Source organism: Clavelina lepadiformis, chromosome 6 (assembly GCF_947623445.1).
Source record: "Clavelina lepadiformis chromosome 6, kaClaLepa1.1, whole genome shotgun sequence".
Lineage (NCBI taxonomy): Eukaryota > Metazoa > Chordata > Ascidiacea > Aplousobranchia > Clavelinidae > Clavelina > Clavelina lepadiformis.
The window spans coordinates 17,264,694-17,290,145 of record NC_135245.1 but is presented as its reverse complement, the minus strand read 5'-3'; the positions used below and the strand labels follow the sequence as shown (position 1 = coordinate 17,290,145).

General features: G+C 38.5%; 2 protein-coding genes across 2 annotated transcripts; one reads left to right on the top strand and one right to left on the bottom strand.

Moving 5' to 3' along the window:
• Positions 1-432: 432 nt before the first annotated feature.
• Positions 433-16,598, bottom strand: LOC143462446 (integrator complex subunit 1-like). The gene is made up of 40 exons (XM_076960620.1): positions 16,410-16,598; positions 16,100-16,317; positions 15,389-15,572; positions 15,197-15,283; positions 14,917-15,082; positions 14,473-14,728; positions 14,207-14,335; positions 13,900-14,047; positions 13,500-13,676; positions 13,017-13,114; positions 12,755-12,922; positions 11,172-11,371; positions 10,845-11,095; positions 10,578-10,684; positions 9,642-9,883; positions 9,419-9,545; positions 9,242-9,328; positions 9,018-9,151; positions 8,657-8,884; positions 8,261-8,468; positions 7,460-7,666; positions 7,137-7,331; positions 6,828-6,998; positions 6,429-6,573; positions 6,136-6,261; positions 5,878-5,999; positions 5,463-5,711; positions 5,104-5,215; positions 4,905-5,017; positions 4,621-4,757; positions 4,335-4,404; positions 3,851-4,065; positions 3,485-3,669; positions 3,165-3,307; positions 2,629-2,730; positions 2,243-2,422; positions 1,955-2,095; positions 1,612-1,836; positions 1,094-1,306; positions 433-939 (listed from the first exon to the last, which is right to left on the bottom strand). The coding sequence occupies exons 1-40, from the start codon at positions 16,546-16,548 to the stop codon at positions 589-591; spliced, it is 6,756 nt and encodes a 2,251-aa protein (XP_076816735.1). The 5' UTR covers positions 16,549-16,598; the 3' UTR covers positions 433-588.
• A 2,684-nt stretch (positions 16,599-19,282) lies between these two features.
• LOC143463389 (uncharacterized) lies at positions 19,283-20,095 on the top strand. The gene has a single exon (XM_076961858.1). It carries the CDS (start codon positions 19,283-19,285, stop codon positions 20,093-20,095), a length of 813 nt encoding a protein of 270 aa, XP_076817973.1.
• The last annotated feature ends 5,357 nt before the right edge of the window (positions 20,096-25,452 follow it).

Here is a 25,452-nt window from a genome sequence, read left to right as displayed (position 1 = left end):
AATTGGCAACCAAAACGAACTACAGTTTGTCATGGACGAATCTGTCGTCTATTTATATTACATCTACTTTAGGTTTTAGCGTGATCTTTTTTGATATATGTTTACCAAGCTTTGACATGACAACGGTAGAGTACCGCCAAAAAGTATCAAACTTATTAATTATTTACACCTAAACTGATAACGGCAACGTTTTCGCTTACAGTCTACATACATACATACAATACCTACAGAATATTGCACTCATTTTCCATTGTGTAGTATAGGGATTGAGTCAGGTGCCCTGGTTTTGTGTTGCACTTAAACCATACAAAAATGTTCACTAACTTAAAACCGCTTCCTAAGTAGTTTTTAACGTTTCTTAGTGCAACAACAACATAGAAGTACAGATCACAACACCAAAAACAATCAGCACTGGTCATATCACGAAGAGAGGATTTTGTGGTTTTACATTTTAATGACGCAGCACCGTCGTGGCTGCATTGCATAAAAACAAAATGCGCCAAAAACGTTTCAAGACATACATAGAAAATTTTAAATCTAAGAGCAGAAATCAGATTTATGAAAAATTGGTTATTTGGTGAGAAAAATTTAACTAGCTGCGACCGGCTTCATATCACTTTCAGCGTATCCCGCTAACAACCAGATAGACTTGGCCAGCAAATCCGTGACATCGGAATTTTCATTGCCGTGATCTCCGCCGATTGTTTTCGCGCGACAAATCGCCCCTCCGTTTCTTGCTCCTACATCAAACGCGGCTCCTAATAACATATTTGCCCTTTCTCTGCAAAGAATTGTCATGTCAGGTAAAAATTGCAGTGCTTCTCTTGCGATCAATTTTGAGTCTTTTGAAAGGGAAAGCGATGACCAGTCGTCGGTAGCAGTCGCCGTAAATTGTGTCGAAAGACTGGTAAATTTGGACTTTGACTCTTCTTCGCGAACCTATCCAAATAAAACAAAACCTCAACTCCAACAATTACTGCCCTAACCCTAACAACGCAACTTAACCATAGATACTCAACGCTCCATCTATACTTAACCACGACAGATAAATTAACTACAAACCGGAACAGACAAAAGTTACCATAATACTAACCCTGGAGTGTTCCCTAAGGCAGCTAATGTATTCAGGGAATAAGTCTTTTTCCGTGTAAGTTGGCGACTGGCGAGCGAAACGAATCGCAGCAGCCAGAGCAGATTTCCTTGCTGCAGGATCGAGGCTCCTTGAAAATATTTTCCGCAATTCGGGAACGAATTGAACGATGTTGTCAATCCTTCGTTTGGACGATTCGTCAAAATCGGCAAGCACCTAAACAGAATCACGGTCGTAAACCAGTCAAAGAAGAACGGACAGGCTGTTGATTACGTGATTGTAAAATGCGAAGGCTATATTATAGATCACGACGCCAATACGCACGCTGTAACTTGAAATCGGCAAGGATTTGTAATTATTTCATAATTACTGCATAGCAAATGTCTAACTACAGTTGTGAATGTTGTGGGAAAAACAACAAACCACAATTTCGTATTTGCTGCTCTTTTGCAAGATTTGATCAGCGTGAGTCAGTTGTAGCAAACGGTCTTGACACCATCACAAATTTATAACACACATGCCTGCTTGACATTTTCCAAGTCTTGACTGTGAATTAAGAGTTCCATATAAAGGGGGTTTGGCTGTTCCAAAACTGACGTTACGGGGACAGTCTGCGGTACCACTGACGTCATCGCCACACTTGTCATAACGTCGCCAGATGACGAGACGTGAGTTGATATTGCGGACTGCAGCGCGCCCACTAACGGAACGATGTTTTCTTGATCGTGGTAGGTTTTCAGAAGCATCTGTGTTCCGAAGCATGATGTAGTCAATATTCATAAAGGTCTAATATTGACACTAATAACAGCATGAGCGTGTACGTTACTAAACCTGTGGAATAATTTTATTTCAATTTAAACATACTTGAAAAGTTGCGTGATGTTTTGTTAGTATCTTCGTAGCGTCAAGAGGAACTCGGCTTAAGTATTCGTGAGTGAAATTGAGTGTCTTGAGCAAGACAGGCAACATTTGACGACGGGCCCGATGACAGTAATTACGAAGCATCTGCAAAATGCGGCAAAATGTAAAAAACCGAAATTTGAAGTTTAACCAGTGAAATCACGATCCGGCCATAACGACGAAATAACACAATTTCAGTGTAATATGTGACCTAGTAGCAAGGAATAAAAACAAAATACTTCTCAAAACTACCTGCCAAAAAAGCTCCACTATTTCATACACATGTGCGGCATGCATCGGACGAAATATATACGGGATAAGATGTCGCAATATGGTGACGGAGTTGAACATCAGTGGTAGGTGATGCTGTACCTTGAATTCGAAAAACTCGTGACGAGTGCGACCTCGTAACATGGATGACAACAGTGGTAGCTAAACAAACAAACAAAATTGCTTAATAATTATCAATATCCTCACCTATCTTAACCGATAAGTAAAACGGGTGTAAGCAGACACTCGTGATAAGTTTCGACAATTATATGCTACGTTGGAGAGTTAAGTTAGTGAGATTATAATCTATTACTGGTTGATTAATGGTAATTATAAAGAAAGAAAGAAAGTTGATGGTTAGTACTTACCTGTCTTAGTATGAGAAAAGGCTTTGAACTTGCCAATTTCGTTAAAGCGAGATTGGCATCGTAAGCTGAATCGAGATTAGACATTACTATGCTGGAACCCATCTGAAATATACCGCTGTTATTATTAACTGTAAAGTCACTATTTCACCTGCAAATCGCTTTTTCAAAAGTAAGCTGGGGCTAAGTGATACGAAAGGGTACTTGGTTGGTAACTTTCGTTTGATAACGGTTGGAATCCCGTCTGAGCTAAGTCACCGTGCAACGGAGGAACTACACTATCTATTTTAATGAAGTGGCGACGTTTAATGTTGCGACATGGACTTGCAACTTTAAACAGGTTGGATCCGGCTTCTTTCCCGAAATGCATAACCCGGTATGACAAAAAACCTTATAACTTCGAAGTATAAGAATTCAGGAGACTTTTGAGACAAAATGTTCCCGGCCTATACCGTAGTCACGGGAGGAATGATAAATTATGATGAAAGATGATTTTCGGGAAGGCTTGAACAGCAGAAAAAGTAAAGCACTTCACATACCCGGTTGTCAAAAGTTGACTTGGAGCGAACGTAACCAAGACGATTCAGCAAGGAGCATATCAATGCATCGGTTCGACAATTCGATGCTACTTTTATTGTTGAGACTATGTCGGAAAATTTCTGCATGTCTTCAGAGGAAAAACCTGTCATTTTACAATGTGATGTTTCAATTAGAAACCAGAATGACTTCTTTTAACTTCGGTTAGTTTATATTATTACGGACCATTTCCCACTACTATTATTCTTTTTACTCTGTTGCTAAGTAATGTTCTTTCTATAACTCAATTGATTTTTCAAACTGCCAAAAAGCTACGACATACCAAAATCTTCAGTCTCCAAAGAATTCCAGACGGGGATATTTGGTTGTATTACGTAGAGCTGAGCAAGCAGCTTCCACCACACAGGGCAACAAGGAGAACTCTTCGAAGTGGACTGAATCCTTCCAACAAGAAATTTTGCGATTTCACAAACTTTTGTTTTGCCACAACGCGACTGACCGAATTTGCTACATGAAAGAAACAAAAAAAATCACTGAGACCGAAATTATGGTAACTAAGCGACTGACAACTACCAATACATGACAAGTGATTAACAATAACATTACAGTAGTCAGGTTAGAAAAAAGTTCACCACAAAGTACCAACACTAACCAGCGTAGTTCTATTTTATAGAGTTGAATTACTCACCTGAAGTATATGCCGAATAGGTCAACGTAAGAAGTTCTTGTGGGGCCACCCTTACCCGGTGCAGCAGAGTTTTCTAGTTGTGGGGTCAGGTCGTTGACCTCTTGACCGACAGTTGCAGCGACGACGTACGATAGTAACCGATAAAATTGCGACGAGGTTAGCTGCAAAACGGGTTCACTGACGCTCGTGCTTTTATTTTCTCGACCCTGCCATATCTAAAATTCGAAAATAAGTTTTTGATTAAACTTACTAAAGAGTTCCAAGGGGGGGGGGGGGGGGGGGGATTCTTAAAAATCCGTTTCAAGAATACGAAATTAATTATTGCTTAAAATACCTACGGCCCTTTTTTGCCATGCAGGTAACGCCAGAAAATGTTTTGACAAGATTTACATAATGAAACGTTCAAAAGGTCTAGACGGCAGACCAACAGCTGATGAATATTGGTGGCCGTGTTACTTTCAGTTAAGTGCTAGCCTACAAGTACCTTAGGGGCTTGGATGATCACCCACAGAAAATCAAGAGCTGCTTTGGCGTCAACAACGATGTCTGATTTTCTACAATATATAAAAAGCAAAGGTTTTATAGAAAAACAATCTCAACAAAATATGGCCTTTTGCTAAAAAAGGCATTGATTTTATAAAATAGGAAAAAAATTCCACGAAAAAACGCAGAAATATCTATTATGCATTTACAATTAATCATTACCACGATTAGGTTATTTACATGACAACTTCTTTATAGTTAAGATATCAGAATACACTTCACCCTACCCTGCTCCTAACTCCACTGTAAGATCAGGCGTTGCGTCAGACAGCAACCACTGCAGTGAATTATGAATATTTTCCCAGTTGCAGTGCTCAGCAAGAAGCGAAAGAAGATACGCTTGATCGAACACGGGCACTTTTACCTAAATAGATGGAAATACTTGACTTATAACTCAAAAGCAACATAATACACGACTTCAAATGTTACATTTCTTTATTACTACAACAATATACTCCTGATGATTGAAGCAAAGAATGACTCATGGTCTTCTATCAAATAAACGACTCACATCCAAAGTATTCAGACTGTTTCTTCCACCTTCAAAGAGCAGTTTCCTCTGCAGATGTGGAGTATGAACCAACAATTCTGGATCCAGAAGCTGCAACCAATCCACCAACAAACCTAGAACATGAACGGAAAATCACGAATAGAATAAAGTTTCTTTCTGTAAAGAATTTTTATGATTTGTTTGAATCATTCAAACTAACCTGTTGTTCCGATACTCGTGAAGTAGTCGTCATTATGGGTGAGTTGTCCGCGGGACATGAGTACCCTTCGATGGCTGATATCCTCCAAAAGGATTTGAGCAACCAAGCTGACCTGGAAGAATATAACACCATTAAGTGATATAATGTCAGACGATTCCATGCCGATTTAACCAACATCGATTCAACCAAGCAACGAACGACCCAAGCAACGTCTGTGGGTTGAATTGTCCTTGACTTGAATTGACCGACCAGCAGTCAGTCCACTAACAAACAGACTAACTCTTAAACTACCATAATTCAATGATAATGATGAAAACATTAGATGACGGCGATGTGGTAATAACTTCATCTTCCTTCACCTTGGCTTTGATTTCTTCATCTTTATCCAAAAACGCGAGTTGATCCCGAAGAAACTCTTCGAGCCTCGACCAATCCGACTGGCGAAGATTACTGCTTTGTTCGGAAGTGGATGACATCCTGCGCGGATGCCCTCCCTTAGAAGGATCCCTATGGAGTTGCCACGACGAAGTTAGAGTCAAAAGTGCTTGGGATCTGGATCCAATCTTTTCAGAAAAATTTATCCCTCTGACGTGAATCTGCTCCACAACCTGAATGAAAACAATTAAAATTGAACAGTGGACGAAACAGCAGCGGCAAGGCAATGGTAGGTTACTACAACAGGCGCATGTTGATTTTTAATCATCAAGACTGGAAGTGATATTTCAGTTGCGAATACAATAATTTTTCTAATAACATCTCGCTGAAGATTCATACTTTTTGAAATTTGTTGATGATCTTTTGTTTCGTTAGTCTTCTTGGGGAACATACTGCACGGCTGAGCGCACGCAACAAACAACAGGCACGTGAAGGACAATCATATAAACATGAAATGAAATCTGAAAGCAAAGAAGTAACATATTTATGTAATTTTTCAATCTTGTAACTTGCAGACAATTATAAGCATTGCCAGTTGGCTTTGTAACCAGGTGTCCCATCAGCACTGGAATAGAAAATGAAAGTAGTGACACTCACCTAGGCCTGTATCAGAAAGCACAAGATCATGCAGTGATGTTATACAGAGTATTGCAGTTAAATTGTTTGGCCCTTTGACCTGATTGACAGATTGCAAAAGTATACTCCACCCTTCACTATGGCCACCTAAAATGTGAAATAAAACACGGGAATTAATTTCTGATTTATCAAAATCACTTGTTTTATATTATCATATAATAATCAATTTCACGCGCTTCAACAATCAAATTTTTTCGGAAAAAAGGTCAACTTCTCTATTAATATTTTAAAATAAATCATTAATAGAGAATTACCTCCTGGAGAAAAAAACTGTTTCAACGTAGTTTTCATATCAGTTGTGTTTTGAGGTGGCTTTAGTTGACTGGGCAGCACAGTTTCCACGTCCATTGCAGAGTCAGAACTATCATCAATGAGATCAATGACACATGATGGTTCAGCCTGGATAAAGAACGTGATGATTTTGAATTTTTGACAACACTAATTACTGAACGTATGAGGGTTAAAAGACATTGAAGTGACAATAAAACCTATTAACCTTTTATCTGTTTTTATCTTGTTTGCATGTTGTAACTGTATTTGTTGTTTTTAGCTAGATTGTAAATCGCCTTTAAGTGCTTTTTTATTGAATAGGGCGATATATAAATGCTGCGTATGATTAATTATTAATATTATGAAATAAAAAGTACTTAAACCTTTGATTGTGTGCTGCCATCAGAGACAGATTTCAGCAGTTGGGCAAACTTCGAGCCGGCCTTACAACCCCGCATTTCCTGCACATCGATGAGCCGTGACATGTAACTGGTGTTGGTACGAGTCGCGTTAAGTATCACATTTGCATTCGATTCACACTGAGAGTCTAAAATCTGTGTGAAATGTTCATTTTACTAAAAACTGAAAATATTTTGAGTTGGTTAATCTTCAAATCGAAAAATTTTCTGCTCTGCAATGGAGCAGAAATTCATCTTTCAGTTTAAGTGTGTGTATTTAATATACAAACATGCCTCCAGTAATAAGTTCATGGATTCCACTGGAATACCGAAAGATTGCACAAAAAGTATCAACTGTTCCACTTCCAAATCACGAACTGCTGCAAATGCAAGTCGTCGCGTTGATGGCATGGCCTCTGACCTTAGCATACGAAGTCTTAACCAATCAGGTGTTAGCAAAGCTTCTTCTTGTGTATCCATCAAATATGCCTGAATTTGATTTAACAGATGGTCAACAAATTGTTAAATTTTACACTTCCATTGACCGATTTTTTCAAAGTGATTTATATTAACTGTAATTATACAAGTTATTTTGTAAATAAATACCTCAACATTACCTGGGGTATAATGTAACCTTCCTCGCTGAACCATAGCCCCATTAACTCATCATATAGAGTGTCGTGTTCTATGATGGTGATCTGGGAATCTTGGTTCTTTGCTGATATCCATGTAGGTGCTCCAAATCCAAGCAATATTATACTAGCTTGTGGGACAAGAATGTTCAATGTGGCAGCTCCAAAGTTATTAGGCCATTTCACGTATATCTGAAAGAAAATATAAGCATATTTGACAGTTTAGTGAAATTGATTGGTTGATATACACAATAAGTGGAAAACTGGTTTATTTCTTCAATAAAGTTACTCCACAACATGTCCATTTGTAAGGAAAACAGAAGACATTAAGAATTGCCATTTATTTCTGGTTGACATTGCAACAACAATATTTCAGACATAATTGTCACCAGAGCTACAATTTCCCCTTGTGCTACAGGAGGCCCTTGTTGTGCTGGCTGCATATTTATCTTTCTAATATAACGTTAAGTGTACCATTAAGAAGGGAAACCGATCACGATCAACAGGAACACTACCGTTAGTAGTTTATAGCTGCTGAGAAGCAAACCTGATTCAAAAAAGGAACAAAATTCCACAATGTGCTGCAGATACAGAAACATTGCAAAGGTTGCAATAAAACATCACAATATGCTTTGTCATATTACACAGAGCCCCGGTTTGAAAGACAACTGTGTAGAAATGCACAGATCTTAACACTGTAATGTGTTGTGTCTTGTCGACAAATTCATCTCAAAAATCTTTAGAAATTATCAAATTTTTCCAAACATTGAGGCCAAAAATAATCACCTCGTCTTGTGAGTCACTCCATGGCATACGGTCTTCGTTGCCGTCTTCAGACGCGAGTCGCCGACGAAGATCCTGTTCTTGTGCCTGGCGCAAGTGTATCAGGTAGATCTGCAGCAGCGACACTAAAAACATCTCAGCAGCACATGTTTGATCGTCTGGTAATAATTTCTCGTCTGTCAGAGAAATAGCTGCTTCCACGATTATTCGCCTGAATAGAGGAATTTACAGTCAGTTACCACAAGCGGTTATAAAGATTCTGGTTTGTGATCAAGTTAATGATCAATAGCCGACTGAACAAAGCCGGATGATTTGTGGCCAAATACATGTTTGGTGTTCCGTTTTTCTTAACAATAATTTACTACAATAAATATGAAAACAAAAGTTATTAATGTGAACCTGTCAATAAGAAGGCTGGAAGTCATGTTGGTGTAACTTGTCGAGATGCCGTGAGATTCTTCATTTAACAATGGGAATTGACAGAGATCGTTAGCGAGAAATTTAACGTAAGCCACGACACAGATTGGATCTGATTCAATCAACGCAGCAGCTTGGATTGCTTCAACGGCATGAGGTCGAATCACAGATGCATAATGTGGAAGCTGGGGAAGATGAAGCAAAAGCCATCTGAAAAATATAAAGATCGTACTTTCATCACCGGCATCATATAATTTTGGGGGCACCAGTTAAAACTTTAACCAAGCTGGAATTTCCTTCCTACTTCCTTTCTAGTATTAAACATTATGATCTGCAAATTTACCTGAATCTGTCGATAGTATTTTCTACCTCCATAACTTCACTGTCGTTGTTCAAGACGAGTGCCAGTGCATTCCTGGCTCTTTCTCTCATGACTTTCTGAGGTGAATATAAACGCTTCAGGAAATACTGCTTCACCTGTGAAGGTTTGAACGACATTTTATAATTTAACACTTATTTAGGGATGACTTCTTGTTAAAGTGATTGATGATTGAAAACAAAAGTTGCCTGCAGGGAATCTTCTAAATTGTCACTCAACAGCAACTTGCGCAATTGGGATATTAACTCGCTGATGTGGATTCCCCCACTTGATAACTGCAAATGTAAACGCGTCGGAAAGAGTTAGAAATCGCTTCAAGAAATTCAACAGCTGTGAGGGATGAAAAACAACGGAGTCAAACTGACCTTCTCTGACTCGCTGTCGTGCACCAACAAGAATTCACACAAGCATTGGACAGGAAGGAGACCTACATCGCCCTTCGAAGATGCAACTAAATCCGGGAGCCAGCTCATCGACTGATTCTCACCGTGTCTGGATTTCGGAGGAAAAAAATTTGAGATAACATAGCAAAAGAAATGCAATATACTTGAAGGATTACTGGGATTTCCTTTCATAATATCACTTTACCTGTTTATAATCTCTAGTAAGAAATCTGGCTGGCGGGAACGGCAGAGCCAAATCCCAAGTTGAAGATGAGATGAGAGCTGACCCATTTGTTCGAGTATTCGATCAGGAGGACGGCGGGAATGTCCTTGCGAATCCATCGCAATTAGTTGCGAGAGCAAGAGACTCGACTCCTCCGTTACGACAAGATGAGTTGTCGCTGCAGCAAGATGAGATTCAAATTCAAGGATTTCGGATTTTTCCACCTAGTTCGTCACAAAAATTCGCCATTTTTCAACTTTCTACTACAGATGATATCAACACAAATCTTCTCATGTTAAATAAGATCTAAATTTTCTAATATTCTCAAATTTATTTCTTTAATTTAAAGTTACTCAAGTTGGAATATCGGTAACTATAAAAATAATCATCTGGTGTAAACAAGCAATTTATTTTACACTGCGGTTACAGTAAGACAATAATCTAGCAGATTAAATTTATCGGGGCCAGCTCAGTGCTCAGTTCAGCGGTATTGTTTTCTTAACTAACACGCTGACTGCTACGTGAAATGCTGGCATGTCACAGAGAATTTTGAATCGGGGGTTACCATCAAAATTTACTTGTAACAATTATTTTACAAAAATATCATATGACGTCAAATCACTAAGAAGGTTACATCTGAAACAATGTTATTTTGTGAAAATTGCAGTTAAATTGTGTAACATTCCGGGCTGGCCATGTGGCATCTCAGTAATGTTGGGCCGTGTGACAAGCCGGCAGTCATGACATTTTCAGTGAAAAATGATGTAGTATTATGTCAAGGATATTGTTATAAACATATTCCAATCGATATGATTAAAGATAACTGCCCCAGTGCAAATAGCACTATCTTGATGGCCACAAAAACTGTAAAATTGCACGTTGGCAGTCAGCGTGTAAAAAATTTAAAAGATAGCATACAAGCGCCATCTGGTGTTCTTTGCTGATCATCTTGTTTTTAACATCCTCATCAACGACAGTTACGGGTGGATAAGAAAACCGATTTACCAACGTCATCTCCATAAACACTAGAACAATATACAGGTTCTTCTAAATTCTTACAAAAAAGAACTTGTCATGTAATGTACCAGAAGCAGAATTGATGATAGAGTACTGCATAAAAACAGCCAAATTAATGGCAGCATAGTACGCTTTGTAATGTCCTTCATTCATGTATAAGCAACATACCTTTTAGCATTGGATAATTGGTCCAAGCTTGATGACCAACTGTTGTTGAATTTAATGAAGCAATTACAAGAAGACTCTGTAAAGCTCCCCAGTACAGCTGAGAAATTGCAAGTGACGGAGGAACGTACTCTGTCGGAAGACGAATGTTTCCAGGATGATGGTATTGGCACAAAGCTAAGATGGTGTCAATCAAATCGACCCTTTCGGCTACGAGTGGGTTAAAACCTGGTCGAGAAAGACTAGCAGCACGCCTATAAAAATTTGAGATAAAGCTATAAAAATTGCATAAAACTTGTAAGGTTACAAAATATTAACAATCCAATTAACCGAATGAGCTGATTTATAAGTTCCAGAGCATCAGGTGGCGCTAGAGGGTGATCTTGTGAGAGGCCAATTGCCGCAATTCGCAACAAACTGCCTTCTAAAACAGGTGAATCGTGGCATGATTTTATCATGAATGCACGTTCACTATCAGGAGGCCAGTTGTCTCTTGTGTGGTAACTGTCTGGTGCCTTCATAAACAGCACCTGCCACAATAAAACATTATTGTTTCATAACAATTGAGGTTTTCGTCAACAGTCAATTTGAATATGATGTAAACTGTAACAAATACTAAAACTTTTTGCCTACATTAAATAACACATATCCTACCACATATAATTTAGAAATACCCTGGGCTAGAGTCAAAAGATTCAGCAAGATATTACACATTTGTAGGATCTGACTTGCCCCAAGTTTTGAAAAATAATTCAGCAAAATCCAGCAGCGCTTTTTGAACTTTGCACAAATTTATGGCGATTATGCAACAAAAAGGCTCTTGCCTCATATAAAACCTTACATATTGTTAAGTAACTTCCTGTAGGAGGGCTGTCATACACATCAATTTTAGAAGGCGTACCATCTTACGTATACTATATCATAAACCAGAACAACTGCAATTTGACCTGGATGAGTTTCAAATCACTGAAATTTTGAGCAAACAATGGCTAACACAAACTGTTTACTAACAAAGCAGCATGTTTGCAGCGTGTACTGACATAATTAGAATTGTTTTGGTTGTCATGCAACTTAAGTAATTTCATGTTACACAGGTTTGCAGTAACTAGTTGCTAAGTTAGTCTAAAGGGTGAAATTGAAATGTCAATTTAGTTGACCCCCAACTTAGTTGTTAATCTATATTGTATAATATCATTTTCAGCATTGTTTTGTTTAGAAATTATGTACACTTAAACTGAATTGTCTTTTTTGATCTACAACTTCCCTTGCGAAAAATTAAGGTGCAAAACTATCGAACACTTATTGATACATCTACAAAGTCTTGACTTCTTTTAAGTAGGATCACTTCTTTATAGACAATGCCTCAGCAAAGGCTGTGGTTAAACTTTTCTCATAGAAAACGCTTGTTTGTTTTCAGCAATAAAAACTAAGCACGATCTAGATCAACTAATTTATGAATAACTATTATGTACGAATACACAAATAAATAATTTTTTGAGTGAAAAGGCTTGCAACCCTGCCAAATTATCACAGCATTTAAGTAAAACTACAACAGGTGTAATATAACATAAGTCGAAGTCCTTCTTTTTGTCACACGGTTATCTTGCAATCATTTTCATTATGATGCCATGTGTGCACTATTGCAATCTGCAGACAGTGTCCTTAAAACAATACTCCCAAATGAGCACATGAGTACAATGTAATGAGGTGATAGTAGATAACAAGTTTCATTTTAAAAGCACTGCTGCTGCACTTCACAGATGTAACAAATTTCGTGAAAAAGATCCAGAAGCGGCTAGACAGTACTTTTTCCCAACTGGCTCAACCCTAATATCAATCATCCAAAATGCCAATATAAAATTCCAATAGTTTTTTTAACAATGTGAGCTTCAACAACAAATAAATTATCATACCTTATGTATAAGCTGTATGTATTCTGAGTGGACCATTCTCTTAGTTAGGCTAGGTTGTACGATAACATGGACCCACCAGAGTGAATCGTGCTGTATTTCAGCTAGCGTCTGTTTAAACTGTGCGTAAGTCGCTTCCACGTCCGATACAAAACTATCACCTGTCTTTTTCTGCAATACAGTAACAAAGAACATTACAGCCATTCTAAGGCAGTGACTTTTTACGCGAGAAAGACAGGTGCAGCAAGCTTAGGACAGGCGATACCTTGCCACTTAAAACATGCATAGCTTCTTTGGCTTGTGGTGTGACACTGAGCAACATCGTTAAACAAATAAGGTCAGACGTTGACGAGATGTATCGATCTGAAAGCATATAAGTATACATAAGTGGACATATTACGCATGCTAATATAGGATCTAGCATTGAGAGATAATAACAACTGGCCTCATTGGAGGTTTCATACTGGCATGCAGAAGAGAAGTAGATCCAATATTGGTAATAGTTAGAATTCTTAAAAAAGGATGCATGACACAAGAAGAAAAGAATTTTCTTTATTTAAAAAATTTATATAATTATAAAATTTAATTATTCTTTATAAAATTAACAACACCCCAAGAAACTCTTTACAGCTTCGAAGTGGGAAACGTCTTTCCAATTGGCAAAGAGTGATCTTCATACAGTGGAATCATTGTGCACACATAAGCAGTATTGTATCAGAATTACGCAGGATTTAAGAAACTTAACTACCTTTTCGATTTTGATCTAGCTGCTGATATTTTTCCATGTCTGGTTCCTGCATTAATCCCAGAGCAAGAGCATTGAAACGAATGCTGTGCTTGGACGACTTCACAATTTCCCGCAAAAGAGCACGCACAGCTCTCAGATAATCTTCTTGTTGCAGGAGCAGATCTTGACACACAGATGCTAAACACCAAACTTGACATTAAGAATGTGTTTTCAAAAATATACAACAATAATGTTCTATAAACATAACATGGCAGCATAAATACGCAGTTTCAAAGTATGTAACTTTTTTGTGATATTTTCAAACTTTTTTCTTATGATTAAAATTTCTTTCTAAAATATGTTCTTATTATTACTGTAGATCATATTATAAATTTCTGTTAGCAAATTTCCTAATCTCAACCTAAAGTTTTAGCAGCCGCTTCCGGATAATTTTGCAATGCTGATGTGATCACAGCCATGTTGCTTTGGTTGCGAGCGTTGGACAATTCATTGTACAGAACATAACTGAACAAGGTCTTTAAGTTATCTGGGTGAGCCTCAATTAGTTCCTGTAGATATAGAATTTTGTTCATCACTGAAGTTCAAGTTTTGTAGCAAAACCAAATGCCTCAATAGTTTGCATAATATTTTGTGTAAATATCATCACTAGATTTTATTGAAGTTTTTCATCATTTCTGTAGGAAAGATTTTTTAACACATTTCCTTACCTTAATGCACAGATTGTAGTGATTAATAATCATTTTTGATTTCAGTCTGATTTTTGTCATTTGACCAATCACATCAACGTCTTCCTGCAGGTGGGTGTTACAATTGACACATATTGCATAAAGTAAATCCTAAACAGAACCAGTAATGTGAGTTGTAATCAACAAAGCTAATTTTCGAAGCAAGTTCATTTCTGATGGTCAATTACAAAGGAAACAGTTAAGAAAAGCGTTCACTAAAACAGTTGCAATTGAAGTAAAAATATTACCTGTGCTGGTTTTAAAAGCTTTGGGTTTTGAAGCCAAACTTCTAATTTTTGAATCGCCATTGTACGAACTTCCTGCATTCCGCAAGCTGAGACCAGTGTCTTGATCAGATGTTTCCCCATCAAACCCACGCTTGATTGTGTTCCTGGGCCAGCTACAACCCCAACAGAAACGGAATTGTCGGCTTGCCTTCTGGATAGTCGTTCTTTTACGATGTCAACGGTTAAGTTTTGAATTGAGTCTAGGATATCATCAAATCTGGAAGTACATTGGTACTATTATAAACATACATTGTAAAATTATTGACCTCACATTGTAAAACGTTAAAAGTATTATAATGGTTTGCAAAAAGTCAATGCGGGTGAATTCCAGAAAATTATAATGGGTAAAAACATTGTAGAAGTTGCGTGAATAATGAAGCAGAATTATATTATCCCAACAACAACCTTGGTTTTATATCATATGCTTCAGCATCAGGCGTCGAGATTTTATCTTCCTTCTCTTCTCTTGATATAATCTTTGTTCCAAAAGCAGTTTGAATGTTTTTAACGAATTGCAAACACTCAAGATGATCAACCCAAATCCGTTCGCCGACGGAGTCATCCAAAAACACTGAACAGTAACATGAATATATCAAACTTTGACTTAGTTATCAGTCGTGAATGTATTTTTATGTTCAGTGTCCCTGGTTAGACAATTAAAATATCGTTTGTTGTGAAGGCAAACCTCTGACAATAAGCGCTGGCCAGCTTTCGTCTTTCTCCAACACACTCATCAGAATATTGCAGGCGACAATCGCTACAATATTATTTGCTAAAAACAAAATGATTTTACAACTTACAAAACAAAGAACACAAGAAATGCAAAAAACACACACGTGGGGATAGAATTTTAAAAGTACATAACTCTCACACTTACTTTTACTCTTGATGTAGTCATGGCCAACATCTTTCTTTAACAGGCCACAGAGACTTTCGATAATATTTTCGTTGTTAAATATTTCCGGATGAATTTTGGCCAAATAAAGCAGGGACAAGACTATTGTCGAATCAGGCTTTAAACGATTCAAACGCAAATGGTGAATAGCTCCACATAACAAGCCCTGCACGATAAATGTAGAGTCTTGAAATACAAGTGAACTACTTTCAATACAATTAGCATAGCAACAACTAAGATGCGCCGAATACAAATCTGTAAACAAAATATTAACCCTGAATACATATCTCTCAGGCAGATTCAAGTCAAAACCTATACTTGGCATGAACCAGGGAAACAAAACACTCAAATTTTCAGTTGTATGGTTGACAATAAACACAAGGAAATTTTTGTAGGATGGTTTCAAACTGCGTGTTAGCAAAAATCAGTTTAATTAGGATTACTCATCAGGGTAATGAATTTAGACAAAATTCTCTTGCTTGTATGGTATTTACAGAACTGTGATTAAATACAATAAGCAATGAAAGCAAATTTGGATTCGCACAACCATCAAAGTTTAGTATTCCAATCTTACAAAGAGTTTCCAATTTGGCACATCCCTAGCTAAAATGGTTAAATCAATGTTAGAATTCTTTAATCACAGTGCACTGCATGATATCAAAGATTTTGGAAAGAAAATTTGTCAAAACCAACCTCAACCTGATCACCATTTGTGTCGATGTATTTTAAAACTTTATAGACCAGGTCAGGCGGTGAGCAGTCAATACATGGAACAGTGGAGTCTGGTATAGTGGGTGACATTCGACTGCCAACAGATTCAGCTGCAGCTGCAAGACGACTTAGAGCTGACATTGGCTGATGATGCTGGGTAGCTGGGCCTGAAGGTTTTGGCTTTTTGATCGGCAGTGCTCCTGTAAAATTGATAATTTCGCTGCCGGTTTAATAGTATTGACATTGAGTTAGCTACGCTTTACTAAAGCATAAACGAATTATTACTGCTTACTGTAAGGGGCGGCATTATCATTTCCATGGCCTCTATGGTCTTTTGGCTTTGCACCAAGAGCAATGAAATCAGTTGGGGGCTGGCTAGGGCGGGCAGGTCTCTTGGCTGCTCCAGAAACATTCTTTTTAACAGTTGCCATGCTATGTCATTACACTTCAATTGAAAGTCCTTTAATACAGAAAAGACTAAACTTTGTCTTTGAGAAATAATTGATGACCTGATAAACTCATGTTTGCGTTTAACATTTGAAATACCCTGGTTATTATTAGTCAATATTAGTTAGGCTAATTATACTGCTGCGCACAGCCTCATTAAACTGTTTCTGATGATGTAATTGGCAACCAAGCCAACTCTACTAAACCTGTGTCTGAATGTAACTTTTTTGTCCACCTTTGGCTTGTAACTACCAAATACACTCTTTGAGTACCTTAATAGGTATGAATCAGTACAAATGCTGAGTAAAACAATCAGAAAATTTTTTTGGAAAGTGTCATATCATGAATTAAGTCGGTTATTTACATTTACACAACTTAACTTAAGCTAGGTAAGTCATTAAAAATTTAAGTGCCTTATGTAAATGGGATATTTTTCAAAACCAATTCTTAATCAGGCACATCTTGATATGATAGTGGCAGCTGATTTATGAATTTGATGTCGTGCATAATGTCATGTCAACAAACCTAATAAACTAAGGCGTTGAGCTCATGATTTTTCTTGATAGTATTTTGAGGTGACTTGGTGCAGCTACTTGACTCCAGTCAGCATGAGTAAAAATAATTTGAATGTATTCATAACTCTAGTTTGACCAAAGTGACAAACCGAAAAGCATATTGTCTTGGTAGTTTTTGACATTTTCTTAACTACAGTACATCACGAAGAACAGGCCTACACAATTATGATGCAGGAAAGACAGCACAACTTGTTTAAGTACGGCGAAAGACCTTGCGGTCATCGAAGTCCGCCACCCCAACTTTTATGACAGATCAAACGAAAAGAGGTTTCCTATGAAATGAAGCAAAAATAAATACAGATGGGCTGCAACTCCCAAAACGTAGGTCAATAAACCTTTACGGTCATTGAAAATCTTTTTTAAAGTTATAAAAGGAAATGTAGTTGCATTAGCATTAGCTCAAACCTAACCGAACTCAACCAGTTCACGATTGATGAACACGACTAATGGTGAACAGGACATTCTGTCGCGTCTATATAGGTAGTTCCCCTCATGCAACACTTTAGTTTTTAAAAAATAATCGAGACATATTTTGAGATACGTATTCTGCTAGCCCAGTTACACGTGATCAGAGCTGGGCAGATCAGAGCCGTGATCAAACCAGCTTGTGGAAAGGATATAGCGCAACGAAAGACATTACGTCATATTTATGTTGCTGGATTATTCCTGATCCACCGCTACGGCTAACTTTGTATTATTTTATTTGTGGATAACTTGGGCCGAAGAACAGGCATAACTTGTCGCGGAGATACTGTGACAACCAAACCACAACCACGTGATTATATGTTACGTCATAAGTCTACGTGTGGAAAACATCTGCATTGGAAATGATCATGTGAAGACTGCGTGATCAGAAGCGAAGAAAAAGATCTTACCTCGATTGAACTGGTGCAACGATTGGTAAATACACACGTGGGAATTGAGAGGCCAAAATTAGCCAAGATGGTGGAAATTTCGAAGTCAACAACAATGAACAGAAGAAGGATTTATGCATCACAAACAATTTACGTCATCATATAAATAAGCGATGAATTTCATTTTTTAGGAAGATAGAGAGAGAGAGACAGATAGAGGAGAAATGAAAAGTTATTTTTTATACTGTAAAACGAATGTATTAAAAGCAAACGTCATTACTACGATCGGGCGACTGGAAGTTATAAATAAAAAGTGTATTCTGTTTGCTGCTGTTGTGTTTATTTCCTTGCAGGCGATTAGATCAATGAGTAAGTGTGCGCTAAATTGCATTTATTTATTGATATAAGCGGAACCACCAAACTTCACGGTTATAAGAGAAAGAGACTCATCAGTCGACAAACCAAGGATAGCTAAATCCACGACAGCTATCTATTGTGACGTTTAATGGACTTTGCTTAAGTCGTAACGAGTGACGGTAACGTCATAAGTACGTCAAATAAGACTAGGCAACAAATACCAAGCGTCATAAGTGGTGCCCCGATAACTCGGACCCAAGACCTTCACCGTGAGAGTTTATATGCAATAACTTAACAACGTGGGACTTCAGCGGACTTTCGTCATACATTTATCAAGATTTCTACAGCTGTTAATTTTTTTCGGAACTTCACCCTTGCTACTTCTAACTGGTACTGTGTTTTTTATTGTATATTATCATTGATGATTAATGGCTCTATGATAAACTTTTCTTATGTTTTCAAAATTGAATTTTCTTAACACATTAGAACACGTTATTGATAGTCATTTTTCCCCTGAAACATTACCGCAATCGAGCGTTATGTCCACAAGTGCTCCAATAACCATGAGCGATATTGCCACTGATAATAACCTAGTAACCTCAGTAACTTTAACCCCTTCCTCGAGCACATCGCCAGTCTCGGAAAGTGTTAAAACTGACTCTTTTATGAATGGCATTGGACCGTCTCGAACGTCTCGAGTAAAATTTGGCACTGATTACCCTACTAGCAGTCGAAATCCTGATTTCAATTTCTTCCAATCGACTCTAGATTATTATCCTCCTCGCGTTGGAATTAAAGTTTCTTTACCGCCATTTTGGTCAGACGCCCCGCGCGTATGGTTTCAATCAGCAGATGGAGTATTTAGACAGAACGGAATACTTTCTGAGTATGAAAAATATGATCTTGTGCTCTGTGCGCTAAATTCAAGACATATGACTCGTGTTGAACATATTATTTGTCATAAACCACAAGATAAGCCATATACTGCGTTGAAGGAAGCGTTATTAAAGGAATTCGAACTTGATGAATCTCAGAGGTTAAATCAGTTATTGTATAATGTCCAATTGGGTGACTTAAAACCTACCGAACTTTTATTTCAAATGAAAAAGTTACTTGGAAACTTTTCTGATGACAATCCAGTTGTTACGTCTTTGTTGAAAAAGTTATTTCTTGACAAATTGCCATTACATTGCCGTCAAATTCTTGCTGGCTCTTTAGAGGCTGATTTAGATGTCCTTGCTTGGCGCGCGGACGAAATTATGTCGCATTCTGATAAAACTCACCCAGCAGAGGTCAGAGTCCCAAATGTCAATTCAAATCTTTCTTCCATGAATGCAGTTCTTACCAAACGTGTGGACATGTTAGAAACCGAACTCGCAAGGCTGCGAATGCAACGTCATGTTAGCAATAATAGGCCTGATACAAACCAACGCTCGTTCGCCCGACCCAGCCGGTCGAGTCGATCACCCCAGCGTGACCGCTTTTACAGCAATCAATTTCGGCCGAACTTTTCTCCTAGCAGCCGAGGTGCTGAATATTCAGGCAGAACTTTTAACGATGAAAGACCACGCTTCTTTCCTGGCTCTATAGATTCGGCTCAAAGACCTAGGCGCAATTTTAATCCGCCTAACCGCAAATTAAATGCTCCCAATTTGTGCTTTTATCATAGCAGGTATGGCCGAAATGCTTTAAAATGTCAATCACCTTGTGGTTGGAGGCGTGATTCATTGGCAAAAAACGCCTAGCGCCGCCGACAGGTCCTTTCGAAGTTATCGGCGGCGTAAAATCAAATTCTTTGATGTACATATATGATAATAACACTAAGCTTGATTTCATGATTGATACCGGATCGCCTAAATCTTTTGTGTGTGCAAGACATTGCTCTGATTTTACAAAAGGAAGTTATTACAATTTTCAAGCAATAAATGGCTCTACTATTAGAGTTGTTGGAAAGAAATCCTTAACTATTTCTTTGGGTTTAAAGGATGATTTCACTTGGGAATTTTTAGTAGCCGAAAACATTACGTCCAATCTAATTGGCTGTGATTTCTTGGCGTCCAATCGTTTGCTTGTGGATGTATGTCTTAAGCGTTTGATGAAGGCCTCAAACACGGCTTATTCTACACCAGACTGCTCTTTTTCACAAACCCCGCATTTTTATGCAGATGCTGAACAGAGCCAACCGAGTACCGAGTTTGACTTTGTTTACCAGAAATATTCTAAAGTATTTGACGTCACTAAATTTTCTCAACGTGCAATACCGGGCGTAACTCACCATATTGTTACCGATCCTCAAGCAGCACCAATCAAGCAGAAAATGTTTCGTTTCTCGCCAGAAAAAGAAGCCATTATTCGTAAGGAATTGGACCGGATGTTAGAATTGGGTGTAATAATTCCCAGCTCAAGCCCATTTCGTTCAAATATTGTGTTAGTACAGAAGTCAACCCCAGGGGAATTCCGACTTTGTATTGATTATCGTTTTTTGAACGCTATCACATCACCGGATACTTACTCTACCCCGTTTTTGTCTGATTTTGTTAACCACATGGCTGGGAGTTGTATTTATTCCCGCCTTGATTTGAAAAGTGCTTATTGGCTAATTAAAGTAGCTCCAGAAGATATCCCCAAAACTGCTTTTAGTTTTAAAGGAGCTACTTATTGCTTCCAACGAATGCCATTTGGACTTCGAAATTCTATGGCCACTTTCCAACGAGCAATAGACCATGTGTTACAAGGTTTATCTAACTGTTTTGTATATTGTGATGACATCATTATTTTTTCCAGTTCAGCCAAAGATCACAAAGCCCATCTCACAGCAGTTTTTGATAGGCTTTTGCAGTTTGATATGATCGTGAATAAAGATAAGTGCGTATTGGGTGCTGATTCTTTAACATTTCTTGGTCACAGACTTTCTAAACATGGAGTTCAGCCTCTGGAATCGAAGGTCAGGGCTATTATTAATTTTCCAAAACCAACCAATATGAGAGATCTTCGCCGATTCTTGGGAATGGTTAATTTTTATCGCAAGTTTATTCCTAAGTGCTCAACTCTTTTAGCACCACTAAACAAGATGATCAAACCCAGTCAAAGAGGAAAAAAGCCCATCGATTGGACAACGGAAGCCAATGAAGCCTTTGACCAAGCTAAAAACGTGCTTGCAAATACGGTGACCTTAGATTTTCCTGTCAGGAATGCAACAACACGCCTGTACACTGACGCCTCACTTCATGCAGCAGGTGGTTTACTGACACAGATCGTTGACGACACTGAACGGCCACTTGCATTTTTCTCTAAGAATTTTAACCAATGCCAATCGAAATACAGCACTATTGAGAGAGAAGCTTTGGCAGCTTCGATGGCTGTACGTCATTTCCGATATTATTTAGAGGGAAGAGACTTTGCTCTTTTCACTGACCACAAGCCCTTAGTGGCTATGGTTAAACGTGACTTGTCCTCAATATCCCCACGTTTGTATAGATACTTATCATTTGTTTTAGAATTCACAGCGGACTTCCAATACATACCTGGAGATCAGAACCTCACTGCAGATCTCTTGTCACGTTCGCCCGTGACTGATCCAGCTCAAGATGACTCTCCTGTTTCAGACGACAAACAGAATGAACAATCGGAAGAACACTACCAAACTATTGCTGGGATTGTCGAAGATTCTCCGACGATTGATTTTCAGCGAATGGCGGCTGAACAATTCACAGACCCCACACTACAGGATTTGATTTCAGGTGATACGTCATTACAACTTTGTCAGATACCAATGACTAATCAGAATATTTCAATCATATGTGATGTCAGTACAGGTCAGCCTAGGCCCCTTCTGCCGCAGTCGTTTCGTCGACAGGTATTTGATAAAATCCACGGACTTTCTCATGGTGGTATAAAAGCAACGCAAAAATTGATGTCCAAACGATACGTGTGGCCTCAACTTCTTCTTGATTGTAGAGATTGGGTTCGAAGATGTATACCTTGTCAACAATCTAAAATACATAGACATGCCGTAACTCCTTTGCAGAAATTCAAGAAGCCAGATGGAAGGTTTTCCCATATTCACGTTGATATACTTGGCCCTTTACCGCCCAGTAACGGTTACTCTTATATTCTGATGATCACTGATAGATTTACCAGGTTTATGGTTGCAGCTCCATTACGAGATATCACTGCTAAAGAGGTTGCCAATGCATTGATTTTAAATTGGGTCTCGTACTTTGGTGTTCCTATGAAATTAACAACTGATCGCGGTTCCCAATTTACCTCCGTACTTTTTCGCGATCTAGCGGCTTTCATGGGCACTCATCTGATTCACACTACAGCTTATCATGCGAGTAGTGACGGCGCTGTTGAAAGAAAAATACAAACACTGAAGAGAGCTCTTAGAGCTCACACACAAGATTCTGATTGGATAAACAACCTTGGTTGGGTTGTACTCGGCTTACATGCAACGATGAAAGCTGATATACAAACTTCTCCTGCCGAATTAACTTTTGGAACCACTATTCGTCTCCCAGGAGAATTCTTTGAACCACCAGCTGAAGATTACCTTCCCCTGTCTAGGTATGTCACTACCCTCAGTAAAGACATGGAAAAACTTAGATACATTCCTCCGCGTGAGCCCTACCCCATTAAAACGTACGTTCACAAAGACCTTTGGACTTGTTCTCACGTTTTTGTGAGACACGATGCGCATAGGAAGCCCCTTTCACGCTTTTATGATGGTCCATTCCTTGTATTAGATCGATCAGACAAATATTTCACTCTATTAATTAAGAACAAACCTGCAAATGTTTCTTTGGATCGTTTAAAGCAAGCTTATTTACCAGGCCTAGATTTCGCTGATCATAATACTGAACAAGAGGAGCAAATGCCTTCCTCTCTCAATGACAACTTACAATCCAATCTTCCATTTCAGCTCACTGACTTTGTCGATATCTCAGAGTCAGACACAGAAGAGGATATTCCCAGTAGTGATATTCCTCAAGACATTGATGAATTACCGGCCGATACCTATACTACTAGACGAGGCAGAATAATCCGCAAACCACACCGATATCGTTAGTCATGCATTTTATTTCATATGTGCTTTTCTTGACATTACCAGGACCAATGTTATCCTTTTCTTCAAACCTCTGTCACCACAATGTTATTATCAATGAGTATTTTATGAAGAAACCTTCCCACACCCCATACTGTACACATCCCGATATACAAATGTTACCTTGTCAGCAGCACGGTTAAGACTGTCTTTTACTTTTTTGGAGCGAAAACCCACCATGCGCAAACGCGTATAGATCCTGCGCCCAGTCCCGCTGCATGTGCAGAATGGGCAAGACCAAAACACGCACCTGGCTACGGACCACTAGCGACGACCGATGGCATTACTTGGACGACTTCTACCAGAAACGTTATAACTTACAAATGGCCTACCGAATCTTCTAATACTGTATACAACGTCATTCTTATTAAATCCTTAGCTGTATATGATCATGCGAGAGGTAAAATGAGCAGTCCAATCGGATCGATGTCCTCTTGCAAAATCACTCAAGGCTCCTGTGTTTCGGGCACAAGTTGCTACATATGGGACTACATAAGTAGCAACATAAATTGCCGATACAAACGCATAGGGCACGACAATGAGACACTTTTATTGCATTTCAATAAGCACAATGAACTTTTTTCGTCTTGAAATTAAGTCACTAGGTGTGTCAATCCACAAACGGGTGACATGTCCTATACCGGTAAGGACTTGCCTCCATGACACAGCAAAATGCACACCTGGTGGTCTTACACTTGTCCCTTTTCAATTGCAATCGCATCAACACATTGCAAGTTGCTCGGGATTCTTCAAAAACTGCAATTCCTTTACATTGTTTTTCTATGTACGCTGCAGAAGCTTATTTGTTGAATGAAGCAACAGATCTCACTAAAGAAACAATTCATCACCTGACGAGTGATATCCATTACTTAGAATGCCAAATCTAATCATTTCTGGCTGACATTTTCTATGTCGTAGGCCCTTTGTTCCCTAGTGAAGTCCTCAGCCATCTACTTGGACGTCCAGCATGCGCAATTTGAATTTGTACACAAAGATGTGCGTTTTGTTGAAAATTATATTCCTGGAAAAACAGTTTCTTTTGTTATTGATGGAAATTTCTATGTATACGACAGCTACACCCTGACCAGACGTCACAATGACCCTCACTCCATTACTCCATCCTTGGTGAATACCGGAGTTCCAATGCCCACCCATGATTTCTCTTCGCTCATTACCTTGTTTCCTGGCAACATTGATGGACATGATGATCTCAGTGGCATCCTGGAAGCAGTCAGTTAACCTCGCCTCATACGGGATAAGCTTTACACTTTTCTTGGCGGCACACCCCAAGCTAATTCCCAAGCCGATTTATGCTATATTCAGAATACTGTCTCTAATACCTTTAAAAACACCTTTCTACAAATGATCTCTAGTATTACATCCCCAGTCATCAGTGGTATTTTGTCAATCTTGCTTATTTTATCACTTGTTTGGACCTTTATTTGGACTGTCTGGCTTTTCACAATTGCCATTCCATTTTTGGTGAAATTGACATATACTGTACTAAGTTTTCTCGTTTTCAACGAACTCCCCAATCTAGCTATAATATTGTTTCTGAAGAGGAGCAAAGCTCTCTACATCAAGAGAATATTGATATTGATCGTACTGAAAATACAAACCAGAACTTGTCCAACAATTTAATGTAATGAACAAACTTTTGCTTATGCTTGTATATTGCTGTGATCTCAGCTCACGTTACTCGACAAATATGTATCATGTCGTGTCTTATTACTTTAAACATATTCCACTTATGTATTATACCTATAATTATCTGCTTGTGCTTGTGATATTATTAATCGATATGCTTTTGAGTTTCAGACATTGTATCCTAAATGTTCGCCTACATCGTGAAGGAATCCTGATTCCAGAGCGATGTTTCTTCTCTTGTGCCATTCATTGTTTCTTTCGACCTTTTGCTTCGGTCGCCCGCTCCCTCTGCAAAAACGTTCCTACGTCACGTTCCGGTCTCGGGTGGAGAGTTATGTGACAACCAAACCA